Raw genomic sequence first — 17,360 nt, forward strand, 5'->3', positions numbered from 1 at the left:
GCCCACCCACCTAGTTCACCCCCACACACAGCTGTGAACTCATCCCTGGGTGACCTGCAGCTTCATGAGGACCCTACACCTGGACATCATCACTCTGTCCCTGAGTCCTCTCTCCCCGATTCCTCTCCGGTAGACACCTCTGGGCTCAGATCTTCCTCAGCTTCCCACTGAGTCACCCTTCTCTTCATCCCACCTTCTCCTGCATTCAGAAATGCAAAGATGGTGCAGAATCCCTTCTTCCTACAGGTCAAGACGTCATGCAGAATCCCACCCTGAGGGAAGCAGTGTCTCCTCTCGTAACCACCTTCCCTTCTCCCACTGGGTAAACTCCAGCAAGATCTTCCTCCAATGTCACCTTAAGAGGTCACAAGGTGACTGCCCTTTACCGAGGGAAACCCAGCCTTGCGAACTCCCAGGACAGGACTCTTTGTTTTGTTTTCTATAAAATTCTCTTCAGCAGCCTTCATGGAAACAGCACTGCAAAAAAACTGTTCTCATGACACGTGCCACCCAGTCCAGGAGGTTACCAATGGTGCTCCTTCCCCACCATCCAGCAGAGCTTCTCCTGTGGGCGACCCCACCTTACCCTGCCTGACTTTACTGATCTTTACTGCCACAAAGCACAGTCCCATGTCCACACTAACTGTACCCAAGCTTTCTACTTCCCTTGTGCTGGCTGCCCTAAAACCAAGAACCAAGTTCAGCACCAACAGTAACTACCTGACTAGAGCAGGTTGGACTACTGACTCGAGCAGTTCCCTTCAAAGTGTCTTGCTAATATTTTTGTCATTATTTTGTCATTATTTGCTAATATTTTGTCATTATTTTACTAGTTCTTCAATAAGTTCAAATTTAAATGCAAAATAAATTCCTCTGGAGGTTGGGAGAAGTGAACTGCCGGGCAACAGGTAGAAAACACACAGCTTAATAAAAATCAGTAACAGTCTCTTAACCACTATTTTCTTTCTGGAGCCCAGAAAGGTGTACCCAACCACAAAGACACAACCTCAAAGGGCTTCCAGAACACCATGGCCAACAACAGTGGTACCTCCCCTCCACTCCTTCACTGTGGCTCTTACCTGATATTTTGACCGGACTTTGAAAGCTGGGTTGAATCTTATGTACGTTATCATTTTTTAACACCTGATCCAGTGGAGATCTTTCAAAGAAGGTGAGCACAACTTCAGACCTAGAATACTGGGAAGAAACACAGTAACTACCCAAACTGGAAAGTTCCTGTAAGTTGGCCTCATACACTTGCCTGGGAGAGGATGCTGCTCCTGGGAGAGGGGGCTCCTGCCTGATGCTGTACAACTACAATGTGCCAATTAAAAAATATGGAAAGAAAAAAAGAAGTTTATAGTTCTGCCTGACTCTCAAGTCCAGGTACTTAATCAATACTCCATCCAAAGCTCATAAATCACTTAACAAGAGCCAAGTCCCAGTAATGTCACCTGCCAATGTGGGGGTGCTAGCACTGGCCTCTGTGTGCATGTTGTAAATCCCCTGAGCAAGAACATGTTCCGAGCCAAGGTAGGAAAGCAAAGACCCCTGCAGTTGAAGGGGGCCCCTTCCTGCTCCACCCCTCCTGGGGTGCTTTGTTTTCCCTTTGTCCCAGGGACAGAAAAAAAAGGAGTAGGGAGCCCACAAAAGTCTTCCTCTCCCTGATTAATCTGCCTGCTTCCCTAGCACCTGGTACTCCCAGGAAGGGAACAAAATGCCCAGCAAAGTCCAGCACACAGGCCAGCTGCCTGTGAGGGTGGATGTCCTAGAAATATGGAAGACGACAGGCCATCTCCTGCCCTCCTGCCCCATCCAGACCCAGCTGGGCTTACTTTACAGGGCATGCTGATGATAGTCTTGAGCAACTTCTCCACCTCGTTGAGCCTGGTCTCTATGTCCTGTGCATCCTTTATGGCAACCAGTCCTGGAATAGAGATGGACATGCCCGAAGTCAGAAAATCAGACCAGGACACACACGCTCCTAATGAAATACACAATAGGAGCCCCAAGACAGGAACAGCACCCCCTGGTGTCATCCTCTGCAATAAGATGTCTGGGAATACAGAGTCCCCCACTATCTGAGGGAGATATGTCCTAAGAACCCCAGTGGATGCCTGAAATTATGGATATTGGCAAACCCTATAATTTAATGTCTTTTCCATCTTAACTGAGCATGTATCCCACACTGTGCCTGTAATTTTTGCAGTTTGAGGGAAGACAGCAAAATTAACAGAAATTTCAGAGATTCCCTCTTACTGTAATTTTTAGTAACCTCAGCATATGATTTTTTCCCCCTTTTCTTATTAAGTCGAGAACGTTCATCTTTTCATGGATAGGAAGCACTTTACAGTTTCTCTTTAAAAAGATATCTGAACATCACTACTCTGTGCTTTGAAGCCATTATTAAGTTAAATCATAGTTACTTGAACACAAGCACTTCAGTATCACAGTAGGTCTGACTGAAATCGTTACTGAGTGACTAAACAGAGGGTAGCATATACAGCATGGAAACACTGGATAAAAGGAAGATTTGCATCCTGGGTGGGATAGAATATGATGGCTCAAGATTTTATGGTGTTACTCAGAAGGGGACACGATTTAGATTTACAAATTGTTTACTTCTAGAATTTTCCATCTCATATTTTGAGACTGTGGTTGATCAGAAGTAAAACAACAGAAAGTAAAACCTCAAAGGAGGAAGGCCTACGGCACTCACTCTGTCACATGTATGGGAAGCCCTATTTTTGAAGTTCTGCTCTGAACTTCATTTCAGGTTTTATCAACCCAATGAATGGTTTATGGCTCTGCTGGGATTGATACTGTAAATCCAAAGAGAGACTAGTGAAATGAAAAGCAGGGGCATGAAAGATAACCGCGTGTGAGACATCCTGGGATCACTCTGCAAACACCCTGGACATGGCCAGAACTTGACCCAGGACCACTCTGGCTCTACCAGCATGGTGGCTGCAGCAAGGGACAGCTGGCCCAGGATCTGTCACCCCCAACAACACAGGAAAGGACTCACTCTGTTGGTCACAGCTGCCCAGACCACAGGGCCCATGTAAACGGAGCCCATATTTAGACAAGTCATGTAAAAGCTGTATTTGGAAGGAAAGAAGTCAGATTTTTGCCCAGAGAAAACCAAAGTGGTCATGACTCATGGCACTTTCCAGGAATCTGAGTGTGGATGCTTATTACAGTCACCAGAGGCTGTGACTGGCTCCTGGGCTGCACAGTATTTTATTTTTAAAATACCATGGCTCCAGGACATTCTTAGGAGACATGGGGTGCTTTTCAGTCTCCCCATAAGCAATGCAAATGTAAGATTCCCCGTTACAATTTCTATTCATCGAATTCCTAAGGGCGGGAATTAGATTCCCAAGGACACTGGCTTTTCTCTGCGTTTTGCACGATCTAGGATATTCCTGTCCTGTCCCTGTGAACTATAAGCAAACCACAGAAGCCTGAATCCCAGAACTATGATCAGTCACTGAAAAGTTCTTCAGAAGTTTTTGTTTAAAGAATGGGCAACTCATTGCCTGAATCTACAAAAGAGATAGAAATAAAATTTTTAAATGGTCTGATTGAAAGTAAGAGGCCTTAGTAGGCTGGGTGTGGTAGCGCACACCTGTAATCCCAGCGGCTCAGGAGGCTGAGGTAGGAGTTCAAAGCCCGCCTCAGCAATTTAACGAGGCCCTAAGCATCTTAGAGAGTCCCTGTCTCAAAATAAAAAATGAAAAGAGCTGGGGATGTGGCTCAGTGGTTGAGCACCCCTGGGTTCAATCCCTGATACCCCCCCCAAAAAAAGGTCCCAGCACTCCAGCCCTTGAGAACTTCCACCAGAGACTCCCTAGACATAGCAGGGTGCATTCCTGAAAGCCAGGGCCTTAGCAGGAGGATCCCTCACAACTGGATCAAGGTCAGAAGTTGTGCTTCTACTTCCCAAAGCACAAGCTAGGACACCCGTCGCCTGGCCCACCAGAGAGCACGGGTCTGAGAAACAGCAGGGCAAGCTCCTTCCGACCACTCTGCTTTGTTGGAAGGAGCAGGAAGGAGAGTGAAAAATAGAAAATCCCAGAGTGCCATATTCTATGGATGACTCTGCCCAAGCTCGAATGCCTTGCACAGAATTTCAAATAGATATGGATCTCGGTTTTCACATATATACCATCATGTGCCACATAACGATGTTTTGATCAACGGTGTTGCATACATGAGTGGTTCCATACAGTATATCACCTAGTGATGTCGTAGCTGGCTTAGTCTATGTAAATAGACTCTAGGGTGTTGGCACAATGACAAAACCACCTTATGACATATTTCTCAAAACAACCCTGTCCTTAAGCAAAGCATGACTGCCTGTTCATGCAGGCTTGTGTGTATGTGTGTGTGTGTAAATGCTGCTCTTTGCACCCAAATGCTTGGATCTCCTTCTTGCTATGCAGAAGTCTACAGAGGAAAAGAGAGTCAATTCAAAATTCTCTGAAAGATTGTTTTTAAAGAGAAGACAATTATATAACTCCTTTCCACAAAGTGCTTCTTTGTTCTGAGACAAGCTACTGCTATCCTGTGGCTCTTAGAATACTAGCTTTGAACCCAGCAAATTGATGACACAGTAGTCGTACTTTTATGTTCTGAAGATTATCCTCTTGTACAGTCAATGCATCTGGCGTGTTTACACCCACTTTATACGATGTACAGCATTGCATGACAATTCTACAACACTGCAGGATTTTATAGTTTTTGCATTCTTGCTTTGATGACATATTTCCGGCTACCTCTTTGATTTTCTTGGGTGGGTTTCCAGCCTCCATGGACAACTCTTAGTGAGATTAATACATCCCACTCCAGATTCATCTTTTAGGGTAGCCAGATTTCACAAACAAAATATAGGACGCCTAGTTAAATTTGCATTTCACATAAACAACACGTAATGCAATAGTAAGGCCTGGCACGCTAAAAGCGTATTTATTGTTTGATGTTCAAAGTGAGCTGTGTGCCCTATATTCTGTCATCTCTGTGACCCATTTTCTAGATCGAAGCAGAGAAAGGCAAGAGTGCCCCATCCAGCCTCTGGAAACAGCATCAGTATTTTGGGTGGGCCGGCAGACCCTCCTGGACTTGACCCCAGGCCACTTTACCAGTTCTGTGCCCTGCAATTCCCTCACACCCTCAAGGCAACACCAAGGAACAGGTCCCCACTGGCCAACACGACCCCCACAATTGCACAGTGCTCCTCAAGGAGATCCATCCTCAGGAGCAAGCCGCTGAGGGCAAAGCAACATTAAGAAGACTTGGCCGGTCTGCTTTGGTTGTATTTGTGGAAATGTACAGAAGCACAGTGCTTCCTTTTGCCTGTTTTTATGTTTCTGAATGGAATCCAAGTGTCACTCCTTAGAAATGCAAACGTGCTTGAAAACTAAAAGGAAGGAAGCTGAGCACATTCAAATGGGGAAGGGGAAGAAGCTGGACCCTGACATGCAAGCACAGAAATGGCAGGTGATTCTTCCTGAAGCTCTGGCTTTTAGGGGCATGTGAATCATTTAGTTCCCCCTCCTTGCTCCAGGGTGACAATCAGGCTAGTAATCCAGATCAGCTTTCTCAAGGGGTTGTCTTCCTTTCTCCAAGGAACCCTCCCTCCTGATTCTGTAGATTCTGTTGAATTTACCGAAACCCACCTAATGCACAGCACTGCACCTGGGCTACCATTGCTTCAGCTGTCACCAGCATAGCTGCAGAGCAGTGATCAGAAAGTGGGCAGGAACCAGCAGGACTGGCCCTCGGCCCAGGCAGGCTGTGCGGCCCTGCACAGCACAGGCCCCACCCCAGGCATGGAGGAGTCACCACTGGCCACGTGGCTTCTGACAGCTCCAAACACCAAAGTTCACAGCGCCCTCCTCCTAGGCCTTGGACGTTACTCCCCTTCAATTGTTTTAACAAAGTTTTCCATGGATGTATTTAATGTGAAAGGAAAACACTTAGGACAAAGAAACTGTACTCTGGAGCCAAGTGCAGAAATAAATTAAGTCTTTTGAAATGTCTAATTGCTTCATATTCCCTGGGGTTTCTGGTTTCACAGCTGGTGGGAACCTCAACACCTGTTGCGCAGGCCCCAAATTGTCATAAACTCTCAGAGTGACCACACTGAAAGATGGCGTTCTGAGGAATCCGCGTGTGAGACACTGTTTTATTTTTTTTTCAAGAACAGAGGACAAGAGCTATGAGTCCAGTAAGGACTGCTAATGCCAAACACACTACTTATGTGCCTTTGTGCCTTGGTATCCTCCCTGTTGTACTGTCCCTTTGTGCCTCAGGTCCTCTGGTTCTTTATGGCAAGTGCGGCTATTCCAAATGTTGCTCATTTATCATAAGAAACACTTTTAAAAATTACTTTCTAAAACTGTGCTTAAATACAATAATTCAGTATAATCTAAACCTTTTGTTTTTGTATTGTAAATACTACTGAAGGCATTAAAATTTTTGAGGTCTTTGTCTAACATAATTTTTACTATGTTGGATCATAATAATAAAAACTGCATATGGGTGGGATGGCTGTGAATTTGCACAGTTGAAAATTAAAGGAAATCAACCCTCTTGATTAGGAGGGTGTTGTTCCAGGACGGGTCAGCAGGGGGCGCAAGCACTCTGTGGAAGCTGCAGGGTTTGGTTCAGGGATCCTCACCACAGGAAGGGACAACTGTCCACTACCAACATTTAGGTTAGCTGGCCCAGAAGACGTCACAGCCTATGGAAATTTTTCTAATTTCTGATGAAAGTATATTCAGTAATATAATCTCAACCTTAAAAATCTCACCTCACACAATTTGTGATAGATTTTTATCCAGGTTTATCCAAGCAGTTAAGAATTTGAAACTGAAAAATTATTAACACTATGACATATAAATTTCAGTGAGTCAACTGCACTTACACTTAGGGGTTAAATATCAGTCTGAAGCAGCACTGGTTGCCCTTTCTTCCTACATGACTTGGGCCTTGAAAATTGAGAACACAAAGTGTGGTTTCTGTCAGTTTTAGTATTAGCCACTTTGAGCAAATGCAAATAACAGGTTTATTCCTGGAACCAAAACTGAATAAAGATCTATCAGCAGAAGTGAACATAAACAAATGCAGTTTCCTAATCTCAAACCAGGGTGCAAAGTCCTCCCCCAACTGCTTTCGAGACTTTGGGGGCTCCAGGCTTCTGACAACCGCCTCAGGCTTCCTGGGTGGAGGACTCGGGCAGTTCTAACCCGAGTGCTTGTGTGGCTGAAGCCTGGAAAGAAAGGAGAGATGCCACGTGGGTCAACGGAGAAGAGCACACATTAAGGAACGTCCCAGGCCCAAAGCGAGCCTCTCTTATGAGAAGAGAGGAAGCTTTATGATGGGGACACAATGGACAGCCCAGGGGAAGCTTTCTACCCGGGGAACTTTCAAACGGAGTCAAACAGCAAATTGCATTCAAATCATTTCTTTTCCATTTAACAAATGTGTCCATGGATGTACTGTGCTCAGAAGCACACTGCTCGGGTCAAATGCTGAACGATGTCATTGAGAACACATATACATGGAGATGTGTATGTGTATATATGTATGTAAGTATAGGTATTCTTGGGGCTGAGGGTGTAGTTCAGGGATAGAGCACATGGTTAATCAATCCCCAAAAAGAATATATATCTCTACATCTCTTTTTTCTTTTTTTGCAGTTCTAGAGGTCAAACCCAGGGTCTCATACATGCCAGGCAAGCACTCTAGCTCAAAGCTACACCCTCTGGATATATATACCCTTGAGAGGCTGAGTGTAATACAAATTTTGGAAACATGATGTTTTAATTTTTTAGGAAAACCTTCAATACTTCCTAAGTATCTTTCTTTCCTTTTCTTTTGCGGGGAGGGTAGTGCTAGTGCTGGGGATCAAACCCAGGGCCTCAGGTACACTAGGCGAGGACTCGCTCTACCACTGAGCTATAGCCCCAACCCCCAATTTTTTGAGCAGGTAATTAATACTGAAGAAGTAGGAGTAAGGAACGGCTAGCTCCTTGTCTGCATGACTGAGGTGTCCCAGTGGAGGTTCTAGCATCCTGGGGCTGCTCTTCAGTATGGTCCCACCCGCGTCTCCTGCGGTGTCACAGTGTGTAACTGCAGGGCAAGAGCGGTGCACCTGGCAGCATTGACAAAGACAGGACACACTGTTCCCCCTCCTCACGTGCAAGGGGACACTGGCTGGCTGGTTCACCCCTCCTCTGTGGCTCCCCTTGCGCACGCAGTGCTGGGGAACGGGGTGGATGGTCGATTCTGCTCAAGAATCGTCCCAAGAATGAAAAGTTGGGCAGAGAATGCAGGGCAAAGAGACAGAAGAGGCGGAGGCAAAAGGCGTAAGAAAACTTCCAGCGAACCCTAGAAGAGGAAGCTGTGCTTCCTTCCTCTCCAGGACAGCTTCCTGCTCTGGGGAGGGGCCTCTTTGAGTAAGTCAATTCATGAAATTCATGAAATGACTTCACTTTTCTGGTTTTTACTATGCTCTCCCCTTCTTTCTTACTCACTGGGCCTCTTCATTGTTCTCCCCACCTAAAGCAAAATTCCACCCTACACTTCAGACTTTTGTGTTGAAAAGCCACTCAGTTGGCCAGTCTGTCTTAAGACCTGAAAAACACCAGAAGGTACCAGCCCATCCTCGGTTCCCCACAGGAAGGAAGCACTGGCTCACTCAGGCATCCCAAAGCACCAACCTGTGGGGCTCACGGGTCAGGCACCCCCGCCACCAAGACAGGCGCCAAATTCTAATTTTTGAACCAACAAAGCCATGGGCCAGTCCATGAGGGTCCCACCAAGGTAGGGTGGTGATCCCCCTTTGTGGGCGCTCCCCTCAGTCCAGGCAGGGCTACCTTGAAGGATGGGGCAGCCACAGCTGCAGGGGGTTTGGTGGGGAGCAGTAGGCAGGCACATGGGTGTGTCAGTCCTGCAGGACACTGTGCTCCCTCACTCTCCTTGTAAGAGGCTGTCATCAGGGACACTGCCTGTGCCAGGGCAAAGGACAGACAGCCCAAGTTCAAGGCCAGCTACTCACAAGGGTCCAGCCGGGTGCTGGGCACTCTGTGGCCATCACTGCTTAGTAGGACTCCCGTAATGCAGGTACCATTATTGCTATTGTATCCACAGTGCACAGAGTCTTGGAGACCTGAGCAATCTGCTGAAGTCACACAGCAAGGAGCTGGTGGCAGAGCCAGGGTCTGCGACCAAAGCCAGCACTTTCAACCAGAGCCCGATCATCACTTGGCTGCATTCCCAGGCGGGTGCCCCCCAAGCCTGACTTCTTCCACAGTCACCAGGCTGTCACCCTGGTTTGCCACTTAACCTCACAGGGCCTGGATTTGCTTACACAGGAGGCAGGAAAGGTGACTGCTGGGACTAAGAGACACTGTGTGTTGAAGTGCCTTCCTCCCCCACCCCTCTCCCCTCTCTGTCCAGGTGCAGCTCTTCGTGTTTTCCCAACTTGATTCTAAATTACATGTCAGCAAAGGATAATTAAGACTTTTGTTCTTAAAATGAATGGGGAGAAACCCCTGCAAGTGTGAGTTAGCAAAAGAGGAACGATGTTCTGTCCACCATCACCACCCAGCTTGGGGGTGGAATAAGAAGAGGGCAGGGCAGAGGGCTCTGTGTGGAGAACGGTCACCAGCACGTGGGTACGGCATCATGTAACATTTGACATGGCACAGACCCCCGGGCCTCACACTCCCTCCTGCCCCTCACATCCCCAGGGAGAGAGTTCACATCAAGGCACTAGGGGCTTCTCAGGCCTGTTATGTGAGAAAGGAACAATATTATTAGGTGAAACAACCAAAAACAGTCACTGGATACCTTCTGTGAACAAGAACACCAACCAAAGGGGCTGGGAGTACAGCTCAGTGGTAAAGCAAGTGCTCAGCCTGCATAAGACCCTGAGTTCAATTCTCAGCACTGCTAAATAAATAAATGAGAATAAAAGTCTTTCTATGGGATGGTAATGCCAACAACTGATAGCAGATAGCAACGTACCCTCCTATCCACAGTCTCCAGCCTGTAGCTGCTGCAGAAAAAAAAAAAAAAAAGTCACAGCTCTGACGACTTCTGTTATTGAGGCCCCTCAGGGACAATGTGCCTTGGGTTCAGGTTTGCAGCCTCTCAGGCCCCACCCCTGAGCATGGCCTGCATGCTAAGCTCCTGCAAAGGTGCCAAACTCAACAGGTGTTTGACAATCTGCTTGGTACAATCAGTGCTCACTGGAACTTCGACTCTGCCCTGATTTTAACTATTCACAATGCAGGAACATCTTTTGACTCTGGGAAAATGTCCGTCAAAACAGCACAACCGCACATAGCGGTACACGCCAATAATCACAGTTATTTGGGAGCCTGAGGCAGGAGGAGCCCAAGTTCAAGTCAGCCTGATCAGTTTAGTGAGACTGTGTCTTAAAATTAATTTTTTTTTTAAAGGGTTGGGGATGTAGCTCCATGGTAGAGCAGCCCTGGGTTTAATCCCCAGCACCACAATAAAAGAGAAGAAAAAGCAAAAACAAAAAGACAGCAGAGAAATATCCAGCCCAGACTTTCTTAAAGCATAGGGTGCCCATGTCCCTGGGGGACATGGTGCAAGGGGAGCCCGGATGCTGCCAGCGGGTTCACAGTGGCTTCTGATGAAGAAGTAGAAGCGAGTTTCTGCCTTGAGATCTGGTGGGAAGTGAGGACCTGGCAGCGAGCTCAGAACCGTCCATGGAAGTCCCTGGCTGGCTCTTCCACGACTGGCAAGGTAACGCATGTGTCACTTGGGGCAGTATGAGATCTGTCAGCATGAAATAAGGGGACCAGAAACCAAACCCAGCCAAGTGGTCACTTACAGAGAAAGGAGTAAGGAAATCAGAGTGGAGCCTGGCCTGAGCAGCGGGGTGTGGGCTGGGGAACAGAAGCAGGAACGGGAGTGTGGAGGTGGGTGGTCCCTTCAGGGGTCCAGCAGGCCACCCAGCACAGGACTGGGATGGACAGTGGCTCAGGTCAAGAGAGTCAAAAATAGGTCTGTGAGTTAGAAAAGATGCTGAGTTTCCTGAGAAGGGAAAACTGACCACTGAGGAGGGACAGGATGCCCAAGGATGGAGCTCTGTAAGGAGGGGGGCTCCGGCAAAGCCCACCAGGGCCAGACAGAGAGGGTATTTCTGTGCCCTCCACTGCTGCTCAGGACCTAAGTGGCCACTGTCTCTTTTCAGTCACTTTCACTAAGACAGGAATCTCTGCAGCTCTGCAGCTGGTGCCCTCCAGGAGGGCCCTCTCCCTATATTTCAGGGTAACACAGCACTTCTCCCCTGACTGTCCCTGTGAGCACAGAGTGGGCATGGTCAGGTCTGGGAACAGAGCCCACATTGTCCTAGAACTGCCAGGGCAGTCCCATCAGCCTCCAGCCCATTCTGGTACCATCTGGGATGCCACGGTCCCTGTGATGTAGTTCTCGAGTCTGAGCAGACAGCTACCAGCATGCAGGTAGATACCATCGTCCAGGAGGAGGGGCACAGAGAGGAGAGAGCACCACACACCAGCGCGCTACAGAGCTTACTGGAGAACATGCTAAATGCCACGTTCCAAGCCAAGCTCCTGAGCCACCTCCTGCCCGCACCAGCTCATGGCAGTTCCCCGACCCACAGTGAACACTCTGGGCCCATCCTGAGGCTGCTCACACCTGGCCTCTGTCCCTCAGTGTCTCCTGTGGCTCTCCCTAAACCAATCAGTTCAACACCTTCAACACCCGCCCTGCCACACCTGGCCCCAGGCTCAGTACCTCTCACCGGTCTCCCTGTCTCCCCCTTGTCTTGCTCGGGGTCTTTCTCAGCACAGCAGTCTGAGTTCAACTCAGATCAAATCAGACCTCTGTTCAGAGCCCTCCAGCGATGATGACCGCCTCTGAAAAGATGCCCACGTCCAGCTGCAAGCTTCCTCACTCCTGACCCATGCTCTCTACTGCAGCTGCAGTGGCCTCTTCACTACTCAAACCCAGCAGGCACACATGGGCCTCAGGGCCTTTGCACTGGTTCTCACTCTACCTGGGTGCCCTTCCCAGACATCCACTCGCTTGCTCCCTACTTTCCTTCAAGTGTCTACTCCAAGGTTATTAGTCCTCAGACCATCCTTTCCAATGATTGAGCCCCTCCCCTTCCCCTAAAGTTATAGCCCCTTTCTTGGCTTATTTATTTTCCTTCTGAACGTTTATCACTATCTGACATTATTTTATCCACTTGTTGATCTTGTTTATTATTGGATTTCTCCCAACCAGAATATAAGAATCATGAGGACCGGGTTTTTTTTTGTTTTTTTTTTTTTTCTTTTTTTCCTGTCCATTCATTTCATTCTCCCCAGCACCTGTGCCTGACACAGGATAGGCACTCAGCAGATATTTGATTGATTGAATGAATGTAAAATCAAAATGTTGATGGTATAGTCCCCAAGTATCCAAGATTGCCCAACTACTTAGGATCTGCCCCAGCAGATGTGACCAGGCCAGCTCAGATATGACAGGCCTGAAACAGGTGCTATTTAAAAAGGACCAAAATAGTTAAAAAGACTCAATGAGGAAATATTATATGTTTATATTTTAAATCCCAAATTTTCCTAGATGTGAGAGATGTTAAAAAGGTAAGAGGCTTTGGTCATGCTCCAGGGAGGAAACCCTGAACCATGTTAGGTATTGCATAGAGGGGATTGAAATCCAAGGCGTGGCCCCACTGGTGTTAGAGTGCAGAAGAATTGAGAAGGGAACACCTTGTTAACCCAGAGATAAGTAGCTACCTCCCTCCCCTAGGGCTAGGAGACTAGAAAGGAAGAGGTGGATGTATCAGACTCGGGTCAAGAAGAGGGTTAGGATCTAATGAGAGGCTCAGATTCCAAGAGGACACAGGACAGAAGCAAGACAAGACCCTAGGTCTTGGCCGGAAGGGAACATGGTGAGCACTGCACCTCTATCCCATACTAGGGTTAATACCCAGCAGATGTGTCACCAAGACACACACGAGGCCCATGGACCGCCACCAACCATGACTCCAGAGTGTGCAAAGGACAAAGAGTGTAATTTTCTCCAAATGCACACTCTCCCCGCATTGAAATATCTCAGGGACCAAGAAAAGGGGCTCTGCGTCATTTTAATTGCACACAGACAAAGCGGGGGACCAAAGCTTCCACACCCTCTGGGAATGTGCAGCCAAACACTGATGAGAGCCATCAGCTTGCTGCCAGCAAAGCTCAGAACTCAGATTTCCTCTCCAAGCTTTTTCATGAAACCAGAGAGTGCAAATTTAACACAGCCCAAAATTTTCAACAAATACAGACCGAAGAATCTAACAGGGAAATTATAGTGAGAAAAGCTGGCATAGCCAATACAATACACACATCTGGTTCCCTTTGGTGTTTATAGTTTGCAAATTCAGATAATCTTTGTATGCAAATAATAAATCTGCATGAGGAAAAGGAAGAAACTCCTTTTCTATTTCTATGATATACTTTGCTTAGCAAACAATTTCCCTGGACTTAGAATCCAAGAAAGTAAAGGGACTTCCCTGGTGTGGCACAACAAAATTCCGGTGGCACTGGGGCAGGACCAGCTTGCCTCTAAGCAGGGACCAAGAACGGGAAGAGAGGCTGAAGGTTGCCCCTCCAGGGGGCACTGGGCTGGTCCTTGCAAGAGGCCCCCACCCAACAGGTCACCACCAGCCACCACAACAGCTTCAACAGTTACATGGCAGATTGTCAGAAAGTCCTTTGTCCTCTAACTGCCCTCTGCCAGCTCTACCACCTTTGCCTCTAACCCCTATTTCGGATTTTTGTTGCCTTTTTAAAAGTTAAAGGCATCGTATACTTTCTTCTTTTTCTTCATGATAATCAAACACTTCCTGAATATTTATTTAGTCACTCTGCCGAGACACTCCAGTCCAGGAATTGACCCCAGCACAAGTTACATGAGTGGCAGTGCTGGGGCACGTGCATGACAAGGCAAATTGTCCCCACTCCCCTTCCTTTTGCTCTGGGGAAGGTGTTTTCATCCGGGCCTCCACAATGAAGCCACACCCCTTTCCCCACCACCTGGAGCAGCCAACTAGCCAGAAGCAGCTGATGCTGAAAGGAATGAAAACAACTGGTATTTATCAGGGGTTTACTATGGTCAGACACTTTATCATGCATTTTAATCTCTGCAAAAGACTCGGGGCAATCCTACTATGTCACAGGTGAAGAGCTGGATTCCCACCAGTCTGCCTGGGGTCACAGCTGAGCTCAGACACCTGGCCAGAGTGAGTTAGACTCAGGAAGTCCAATTTGTTTATGGTCTGCCTTGTTTCAGAAAAAGTCACTAAATAAACTGCTGTTCCTTCATCATGCTTTACAGATTTGGCCATTCATCTGTTAAATTACAAATATTATTATAACAAAAACAACAAATCCCAAAGAAAACTGTCTCCATACTTGAAATAATACTCTAATTCAAAAACAGCTATACATTTAAGAATCTGGGGAGCAAAGAGAAGTGGAGAGGCAGGCTTTCTCACTCAGGGCCTCCAAACTTGCTGACTTTGGGAGCCTTTCCAAGTGATGTGTCTGCCAGAGGACTTGTCATGAGAACTGAGCTAATTATCCACATAATTCACACATGGGGTGGGGCCTATTGCCAGGGGAAAATAGAGGTTATCTCAAGACCTCAGCCAGACAGGCAGCCAAGGAGACTTGTGCTGGCTTCCCAGCTCAGGTAACTTCATCTCAAACTGCCAGGGGTCTCTGCTTAGAGGACGACTGCAAGTGACCACACAACTCCCCAGCCTACTCACCCCACATTCTTCCCCTTTCAACTTCAGCCCCTCTCCCTTCTAACTCCCTTCTTCCAGCTCCCTCTCAGGCGGTAGGAAAAGGGAAGCCACCACAGTTTCTGAAAACAAGAGTCTTGGCCAACCCAGACCAGTCACAAGGCCAGGGAGGAGGCGGCCGCAGCTAATCAAACCCGAATGTGGATTCAGCCCTGGGGTGGGGACCCTGGGCTGTCCATGCAGCCACAGGCGGGGCGGCCCCCTCCTGAGCAGGAGCGAGAGGGCTGCTGCGTGGCACCTCACTCTGGAGCTCAGCTGTCTGGGGCGCGGGGGGGAGGAGGCGAGGTCTCCCCAGGGAACAACTCAAGGGCAGCTGCCAACCCCACTGAGATCCCCTATTCGGACTCGCGTTAACTGTTTCCAAACACTTCCCCAATCCTCCTCCTGCCACCGGCTGCCTCTTCCGAGGATGGAGGTATGGGGCCACCGCTCCAGCCTAGGGCTGGGGCTGAGTACTGATGAGCCCTGGGCGTCCCCTTCTGAGACGGTGACTTTCTCAGAAGCGACTCGTCCTTGGAGGCGGTCAGGGGGCGCGTCTGCCTGCCTCAGCTCCTTTCCCATCTGGTCTCATTTCTCCGTCAGGATTGAGTGCCTCCAGGATCCAGGGCCGGAACCAGGTCTGCGTCCTTCTTTTAGAAGCTCCAAGTCTAAGTGCCCTCTGTCCCGCGCCGGGACCGGGGCAGAAAGACGCACTCTCAGCATTAACTTATTCTTCCCTGCTTCCTTCACCGATCACCTCGCCACGACGCCCCCTCCCCATCTCCCGGTCCTCCCTGCCCAGCCCCCGCCCGGTGCCCCGCGACCCCACACCTTGCCGCAGCGGCCCGCGCGCCAGCTCGGGCCGGTCCTCGGGGAAGGCGTCGCGGAGGCGCTGCCAGAGGCGGCCGAGGTCGGCGAAGCTGCGGTGCAGGTAGAGCACGCTGCGGTCCGACCACTCCGTGCGGATCTCGAAGAACTCCTCCTCGTCGCCGCGCCGGCTGACGATGAGCCTGCGGATGCCGTTCACCCAGCAGCCGCGCACGAACATGTTCACAAGCGACGTGCCCTCAAACACCGCCGAGGCCATTCCGCGGGCCGTGCATGCCCTTGCCGCCGGGGGCGCCCTCGGCCCCTGCCCGCCCGCCCGCCGGCAGGAGGCGCGCCCGCGCCGGGGGTCTGTTTGGAGCTGGGGTCCGGCCGGGGGTGCCTACGCTGGAGGGCGTCAAGGGCAGGGATCCGTCCAGGACCCGCGACAGAGCGAGCCTGGACTCGACCGGAGTCGGTCCCCAGCCGGGTCCTACTGGGGTCCGAGGTCCGTCCTGGGTCTGCGGAGCCGCCGGGGTCTGTCCCGCGCCTGCCTGGCCTCCGCGCGCACTCCCGGGAGACTGCGCGGGCTGCCCGCGATCCCGGCGCCGCCGCGACACAAGTCGGTCGGTCCGGCCGGGCGGCGGCTTTATAAGACACTTCCCATCGCGGGCGGCGCGGTCGTCGACGTCCAGTCCAGGTCGCGTCCGCCTCCCTCCCGCCTCCCGCTGAACAGCCGCCGCGGGCCGCGCGCGGAGGGGGTGGCCTGGCCCGCCTTGCCCCACGCCCCGCGCTGCCTCCGCGGAGCCCGCGCCTCTGCGGCCGCGGGGACCCGAGCGCTCGTCCCCGCCTCCGGGCCGCGCCGCCGCTTCCTCCCTCCGCGGCCCCACAGCCGCCGGTCGGTGACTGGACGAGAAGCTGAAGGGGAGGGCGGGGCGGGCCCTGCGCTCACGGGGGCGCTTGGTGGAGACTTTTTTCTTTTTCCGTTTTTTCGATCCTCAGGACTTCTCCGTTCTGGGAGCTGCGGGCCCCGCCCGGCCCGCGAGGGGATGGAAACGGCGCGTCGCCGGGCTCGCGGGCCGGCGTCCAGAGGCCGGCCAGCGCATGTCGCCGTGCGGGGCGAGGGAGTCCGGACGGTTGGCGTTGCCTGGGTCTCCGCGCAGTCCCGGGTCCACTTGGGCCCCCTGTCCCCTTGCTGCCAGGCGTCCCCGCCCCGCGTCCTCCCGCGCATTCCGGTCGTGCCTAAGCCAGGCCACGGCCCGGGACGCTGCGGGACGGAAAGACCAAAAGCGTGGGTGGAGGGGCCCTAGGAGCTCAGTCAGCTAGCCCAGGGGCTGTGCTCTAAAAAGGGAGGTGGGACAAAAAGGTAGTGGGGAAAGGGGTCCCCTCGGAAAGAGCGTCTGGGGGTGATCCCAACGCCTTTTGAGAGCCCGAGGGTTTTCGGAAGCCGAACTGGGAGATTTGCCCAGACTAAGTAGGCTTTCACAGCCGAGCTTTCCTTAGGCGGTCCCTTATTGGCAGATAAAGTCTAAGGGTAGTTTAAGTGCTGGAAGTTGGGTTCCTAAGTGACTTGAGTGACGACACATTGCCTTGGGCTGGGTGGGAGACCACGAGAAGCCCCACAGCCTTTACACAGTTCTAGGAAATCCACAGCACCCAAATGCAGAGTAGAAACGTCAGAGGCTGGAGACAGGTGTCCTTCCTCTGG

The 17,360-nt window shown here is 50.3% G+C and overlaps 1 protein-coding gene across 1 annotated transcript in view; it reads right to left on the minus strand.

The window, feature by feature from the left end:
- PXDC1 (PX domain containing 1) overlaps positions 1–16,089 on the minus strand; it is a 28,774-nt gene extending 12,685 nt beyond the window's left edge. The window contains exons 1-3 of the mRNA XM_079148146.1: positions 15,680–16,089; positions 1,836–1,927; positions 1,080–1,197 (exon numbers count right to left, since the gene is read on the minus strand). Of these exons, the coding sequence (XP_079004272.1) occupies positions 1,080–1,197; positions 1,836–1,927; positions 15,680–15,935 (466 nt within the window). The 5' untranslated portion in view covers positions 15,936–16,089. The remainder of the gene's footprint in view (positions 1–1,079; positions 1,198–1,835; positions 1,928–15,679) is intronic.
- Positions 16,090–17,360: the final 1,271 nt, after the last annotated feature.

This window comes from Sciurus vulgaris (assembly GCF_902686455.1).
Source record: "Sciurus vulgaris genome assembly, chromosome: 7".
In the NCBI taxonomy this organism is placed as follows: Eukaryota; Metazoa; Chordata; class Mammalia; order Rodentia; family Sciuridae; genus Sciurus; species Sciurus vulgaris.